The sequence below is a fragment of the Chaetura pelagica genome, unplaced genomic scaffold (genome assembly GCF_000747805.2).
Source record: "Chaetura pelagica isolate M959 unplaced genomic scaffold, ChaPel_1.0 scaffold275, whole genome shotgun sequence".
Classification (NCBI taxonomy): domain Eukaryota; kingdom Metazoa; phylum Chordata; class Aves; order Apodiformes; family Apodidae; genus Chaetura; species Chaetura pelagica.
In genome coordinates, this window is record NW_009953486.1 from 6,501,595 (window position 1) to 6,508,752 (window position 7,158).

Here is a 7,158-nt window from a genome sequence, read left to right on the forward strand (position 1 = left end):
AGGCTTGCATAAATTTGGGCTGTTAGGTTTAAATTGTGATTTCACCTGAGGGTAGATAATGTTTTTTGTCCTTTTAAATAAATATATTAGGTGCATTCCCATGTGGAGGTCTTGCTAGTGGTATCCCAAGCTTTGGCTTATTTCTAATCTGAATAGTGCATGTTCTTGTTTCTCAGTGGAGAAAGTCAATGAGCATTTGAACTAGCTTCTACAAACAGGACTCCCAGATGAGTAAGTTCTGATAACTGCTCTGTGTACTATTCCATAATACCCGTTGTTGGCCACTAAGAGAGATAAAATACTGAAAAGTGAGACCACTGTTCTGCTTCAGCAGCTCACCTCATGTATTTTTCCTCTGTGTTCACTGTGTGGTGATTTGCTGACAGGTAAAGCTGCCACATAATTTTTAATATTTGAGGTTAACCCTTCTGAAGGCTGATCCTCTGGATGCTGTTTTGAAACCTGAAATCCAAACAAAACCCATCTTTAAGTAGGATTCTAGACAAATCTCTGCCATAGGACAACAGATGAGAATAAAAAAAAAGAGTATTTTCTCATAGGCTCAAATCTTTGCTGTAGCTGAGCAGACTCTTACACTGCATCTGGTGGTACAAATGTACAATATCTATGTATGTATAATATAAAGAGGGAAAGCAAGGAGCATCTATAAATATTAATATTCTTCTAAATGCTTGTTTGTTTGTAGACAGGGCATTGCCACGCGTTGTAAATGTCAAGCCCTGTATGATTTCCCTTGTTCCTTCATTTTATCCCCAACACAAAGCTATTAAAAGGAAAACAAACAAACAAACAAAAACAGCCATGTGTGCAGCTCAGTCCTGGTGACTGGCTCAGTAACACAGGAGGCAGTGTTCAGCAGCAGCCCTGCAGTGAGGAAACAAATATGTACATGTAACAGAGAATACCAGATTTCACTCAGGAAACCAACTTCCACTTTAAGCTTCCATGCAGCTTGTGTAAATAACAGACAACTCAGCTTTTGAAAAATGCAAAAAAAAAGTCATTGACTAGCCCCTTCAAATGACAATAAGAAAATTCATTTTTTAAAAATTGGATTCTTTTACTTATGTAAATAAGGAACCCCACTGAAAGCCCAAAAGTTGCCGTGCAGCAAGAGGTTGTGAGGTCAGAGCTGAACTCCTTGCCCTGCACACAGCTATCTGTAGCTTCTTTCAGATGATGATTTGTATAAATCCATTGTGGAATGCAGTTGCTGTGGTAATCTGTTATTCCCTAATTTCATGCTAATTGGTAAGGTCACATTTGGCTGATAGAATGGCTTTGAAGTTATTGCCTTGTTTAAAAAACAGCAGAGAGCGGGGCCCTTGCAGAGCCATGTGTGCACACACTGCTGTGTCCAGTCCAGCTCGTCAACTCTCTGGAGCCCAGCAGGACCCTCTGTGGGTTTTCCTTTCAGAGGTGTGTGAAAAGGAGTTGTTTAAATCAAGGGTTAAGTCTTTTGAAACCTAAATCCCTTGATCTTTTTCACCTGTGTGTTAGCTCTTCTAGTTGATCAGTATTGGGCGCAGGCCTGAAGGTCTCCGCACCTGGGAAGGCTGCCCTGCTGCTGGTGGGTCTGGGTCAGTGGGATCTGCTGGGATTGGGAGTCTGTCCATAGGAACTGCTTTGCTGTTAGTTTACAGTAAGGTAGGATGCAGAGCCATGCTTACCTTTTGTAGGAGGAGGAGAGATGCTCTTGTGAACTAGTGGCTGGGTGAAGGCTATGGAAAAAGGGGGGCAGTAAGAGCTGGCAGCTTGGAGGCAGTTTGGGTGGGATCCAAGGGGGCTTTAAGGTAGGATGAGCCTTGGGGGGTGCAGGGGAGTGGGCTGTTGTCTGACTGAGAATGTGAGGAGGTGCCAGTGTTGTCTGGTTGTGAAGCTCACTTTCTTTTAACCCCTTTTCAAACAAGAAGAATCTTTTAGTATTGATTTAGAGGATAATTCAGCAGTGAAACCTCGGGCTGGGAAATGCCTGAGTGAAGGCAGGTGTGCAGCTCAGGTATTGCTGGGGCCACCTGCCTGGAGCCATTCCCATGCCCTGGGCTGCTCCATGTTCTCACTGGTCTCTGCAAATGCAGAGGAAAAGCAGCCAGACTGATGGGCAACATTCTCTCCCCGTCACTCACTGCCTCTCTTAAAGGCAGGAGCTTGATGTTTACAAAACCAGGCTCCTGTGGTGCTCGCCTGGGGAAGCTGGGGTGTTAGCTGGGGTGTTGGCTTGGGTCTGCCCCTTCCTCGAGTGGATTCCAAATCCCAGCTCCTTATCCGAGTTGGCCGGGATAGTAGTCCCCTCCTACTGAAGCAAAAAGCAGAGTTTCTCCTGAGTTCGATGGAAGAGCCGTTTGCTTCCAGAGAGCAGCACTTGCTGCTTCACCCAGCTCCTCCTTCTCCCTGCCCTGGTCAGAGCCTTGCGGCGGCATCACCGGCGTTTCCATGGCGACAGACCGTGTAGTCACACGCGTGGGCAATAGCATCAGGACAGTGATTTCATTGTAACTCTGAAGTTATGCTGGGCTGGGACTCGGTCAGGAGATCTTCCCCAAACCCCCCAAGCACCAGGTCCTGACGCAGCCGCCACGATGAGTCAGGCCCGGCAGCCGCTCCCCTGCCCGAGACGCAGCCTCAGCCCCCGGGCCGGCCCGGCACCGGCGAGCAGGCAAAGGGGCCCGGCAGCCGCGCCCCTGCCCGAGACGCAGCCTCAGCCCCTGGGCTGCCCAGGCACTGCAGAGCAGCCAAGGTTTTCGTCTCTGCGGCATTGCCCGCATTCCTGTGCCTCTGCCTGCTGTATTGATGATTTGCCATCGAGGGGGGGGGGATGGGCGGGGAGGACACTATTTTTGCTCTGCAGAAGGCTGTGGGTGTTGTCTGCTTGGCAAAGGGCGCTGGGTGAGCGATCCCGGCTCAGCCCCGCAGGGCAGCGCTCTGGGCAGGGCAGGACACGCTGCAGCTTGTTGTGTGTCAGCGGTGTTGTTAGTACCAGGTATGTGGATGCTCTTGGAGGGTGAATGCCAAGGGTGAAGGTGCTCGTTTAAACACAGTGTTTCAGGGAAAAGTAAAGAAAATGTAGGTTATCTAAAGCCCAGTTTTTAATCAGCAGGGAGTGTGGGTGGTGGTGGCTTTTTGCTAGTCAGAAGACTTTAAAAATTAACCTGCACATAAAAAAATGTGTGCCTTCCCCATACCCCTCAGGGCAAATCTACACATGCTAGCTTTGCTGCTCAACATGTGTTTTGAGTTGTAATTGTTCACCTTTTGTCTGTGTATCTGGCACAGATGAGGGAGTTCAACGTGTGCAGTGGGGACGGCTCTCACTGTAGGTGTTGAATGGGGAAATGAAATGGTGCCTGTTCTTTGATGTGGAGGTGTCTGGCCTGGAGAGCTTTTCTGTGCTCGCTGGTCACCGTATGAATCTGCCTTGGGTCCTGGCATCGACCCTTGCTCTGCTTGGTGCTGAGTCTGCTGCCTGGCATCACCTTAAATCAGAGTGGTTCTTCTGAAAGTGGTGGGAGTGATGTTTTGTGTGACTGCAGAGGGTGTGTTACTCTCCTGAGTCCAAAGGAGTGATGAGTTTTCTTCACAGTGAATCGTAGCATCGATATCTGGGCTTGATGTGTCAGAGTTTGAGTGGTGTGAATGACACACTAATCTGGTGAGGGCCAAAGCTCTGATGTCTGAGATCAATGACACTGAAAATGTTTGGCTCAAAATTCAGTTATTCATTGCTGTTTCCCCCATCCCCAAAACAGCTGTGTGCTGGGATTAAAAGCCAGAGGGAATCTTAAGAAATCTGCAAACTGGACTCCCCCACTCATCTCCCACCCTGTCACATAGACATTTTGTGTGTTGGTTTGTTTGGTTGGCTGTCAGTGTTTCCCAATAAACATGAAGGCTCAGCATTTTTTTTTATTAAGTTTCTCCAGGTTGTTAAAAACATTGAGCACAAAAGGTAGCAAACAATCACTAGAGGATTTTGCTTTCACACTAAGAAACATTTAAAACTGAAAACAAACAGAAACCCTTTGAAATTAAATCAGTGTCTCTCTGCATGCAGAAGTTTCACAATGACCTTATGCTGCTACTTTTGCTTTATGTACATTGTTATTTGATCATGGGAAATGGTGCCTTGTGTAGTGTGGGAGTTAGAGAAAATGCTGAAACAGTTATTTAAATATCTAAGTGAAACCCTCTTTGCCTACGACACACTGATCTGTGCCCAGGAGTGAGCAGGATGTGCAAATTGATCTCAAACTGTGGAGCAGTTTCATGTGTTTCCTGCTGGATCCATTGAAATCTTTAAAAGCTTATACAAGTCCTGATAGTGTTCTGCATGCTTTTGTGTAATGACAAATATTATTCAGCTCCCAGGCTGGGGAGGCTACAGGAGCTGATGTACATTGAGGGATCTGCCCTGGTGTGACTCTGCTCTCTCAAGTGCCACTAAGCACCTGATGGGGTGCAGGGAAGAGATCAGACCTGGGCTTGGAGTGGGGATTCTGTGTTGTTTAGATGCATCCCTGTATTCTGCAACCTGGGCATGGTTTGCAAGGCTGATAATCTCTGAAAACTGAGGATTTTTTGCACCACGAGAAGGGTTTGCACTGAACATTTACCTGTTATTGTGTATTTTATAATCCCTCTCAGGCCAAAATGTTCCTTGAGCTGAAATTGCAAAGTAATTGCCTTTAACCATGGGGCTGGATCCTTTCTGTCTTTTCTAATTCATATTTATGAATGTGTTTTCTGATCATCTGGTGCTTTCTCATTTGAAACCTGTCATCAAAACTTGTTGACATGATATGGAGCCAAACAAATCATCACACAGCAATTGTTTTAAAATGCAATAGTTTGAGCTCAGCTTTGGTTTCACAAAGCCATTTCCAGCTGCACTTTGTGGAGAAAAGGTTTTTCTCCCTTCACCAAAAGCTGTTCCCCAGCCTTATGGCTTTATGTAGACCTATTTGAAAGTGGTTTTATGACGTGATGGTCTCAATCCAGTTTCTAGTTGACAAAAGTTGACCAAAGTCACAACACCCTAATTGGCACAAAGGGGTACATCTGTCAGAAGGAGTGGGAAGGCCAGCACGGCAATGGGCAGAGATGTGGTGCTGATCCCTCTAGCTCAGAAAGCTGGAGCCTAGCTCGGTGATGTAGAGGTGTTGGCAGTGCTGCTGTCCATGCTGCATCTGCCCTGAGCACTTGAGCTTCCCTGGCTCTTAATCCAGTACTTTTCACAAGCATCAATTACAGTTAAAAAGAATGAAGCAAATATTTATCTAAGACCAGATCACAACCAGTTTATAAATATGCATAACTTTTTTTAATCCATGATTGCTCAGCTTCTGTAATAATATTTATAGTCTTAAAGAGACCCTTCTTTTTCCAGAAGAACCGACTCCACATAAAACCAACAGCCCACCCTCTGGAGTTACATACGCTCATGATGTCTTGGACTGTGGCCTCAAGCCATGCCCCCTGCCTTTTCCTAGCCTTTCTGCAGATCCCATGGGCAGATATGGACAGCCAGATAGCATAGGGACAACACCTACATACCCTGCCAACGCTGCAGGGGCCTCTGCTCCAAGCCCTAGGATTGAAATTACTCCATATCATGAACTGATTCATTCAGGGGGTCCCTTCCGCAGCAGAGACACAGATGTTCTTTCGGTAGAACATCAGTCAAACTCAGCTACCACTAGCCCAAGGGTTACCCTGCCTGTCCCTGGCTTTGAGGGCTACAGAGAACCACTGTGTTTGAGCCCAGCTAGTAGCGCCTCCTCTGCAAGTTTCATTTCAGAGACAAATGTATCTCCTTGCACATCACCATGTGTTTCACCAAATAATGGTCCTAGTGATGACCTTTGTCCACAGTTTCAAAACATCCATACTCATTATTCTCCTAGAACCTCTCCAATAATGTCACCACGAAAAAGCTTCACGGAGGAAACCTGCTTGGGACGACATTCACCATCACCCTGTCCCAACTCAAGGTCTTCATCACCAGGTGCAAAACGGAGGTACTCTTGCACTGAGCTCTACAATACTCAGCTGCCTTCCACTTCTCCACGACAGTCAAGGACCCCCTCTCCACAATCCTCTCCCCGCATCCCCTTGAGAGAAGACAACTCTTCAGTTACTTACACACAGTTGCCCAGTGCTTCTCTTTCCATGGATGCTATGAGCAGCCTTCCTACGGATCCTTCCTGTGGTGTTCCCACAAAGATTTGGAAAACCAGCCCTGATCCTTCATCAATGCCTTCCCACAAAAACAGCATTCCATGCCACGTCTTTCAGACCGTCGACTTCCATGGGCCTTGCGAGCAGGAGGACAGGAGAAACTCAGCCCCAGAATCAATTTTGTTGGTACCTCCCTCCTGGACAAAGCAACTGGTGCCTGCAATACCTATCTGCAGGTATGTAGTGCTGCTTGTGATTGTGTGTTTTGCTTGTAGTGTAACATCCCTTGTCGTGCATAGTGATCCCTAGGGAGCGTTTCCTTGGGCAGATCCTGCTGCAGACCAGATCTAAGTGCTTGGGGATAGCACTGGTTAATGGCAGCCCAATCCATTACAATTCCAAGAGATGAAAAAATTCTGAGTTTGGAAAAACATCATCCGAGTAGTTCACTGGTAGCACAGCGTACAATAAATCCAAATTTCTGAAGTACTTGTCTGAAAAAGCAGATTGCAGACAGCCTTTGACAAAGGCTAAACACTCTGGTTCCATCCTACTGCTATTAAAATGGCCTGATGGCTTTTCCAAATTCAGAGAATGTCTCGCTTATAAATTTCCATCAAGGATGAAATACTTTAAATATTTCCTGATGCAAAATAGAACACACTGCTCCAAGTCAGACTGAGCATTCAGTCAACCCCAAGTGACTTATTGTTAGTTGATAATTTGTTAATTGTCATTTAACCCAGATCTCAGTTGTTGGCATTAATCTCATCAGCTCCCTCCATTGTCTGGCACTGGCATGTGGCAGGTCTGGACCCTGAGTCCTGCTTGCCTGCCAGGATGGAGGTTGCCAAATGTGTGACTCCACTTGAAGTCACCACTGGCACCCTGTCAGCCCTGCCATCCTGCTCGGCAGAAAGGTTGTCCCCATGCTGATGTTACCCCATGCTGCTCCTGACCTGC

At 46.6% G+C, this 7,158-nt stretch overlaps 1 protein-coding gene across 1 annotated transcript in view; it reads left to right on the plus strand.

Moving 5' to 3' along the window:
* The first annotated feature begins 6,210 nt into the window (after nucleotides 1-6,210).
* NFATC2 (nuclear factor of activated T-cells, cytoplasmic, calcineurin-dependent 2) overlaps nucleotides 6,211-7,158 on the plus strand; it is a 48,425-nt gene continuing 47,477 nt past the window's right edge. Inside the window, exon 1 of the mRNA XM_009998761.1 lies at nucleotides 6,211-6,431. Within this exon, the coding sequence (XP_009997063.1) occupies nucleotides 6,271-6,431 (161 nt within the window). The 5' untranslated portion in view covers nucleotides 6,211-6,270. The remainder of the gene's footprint in view (nucleotides 6,432-7,158) is intronic.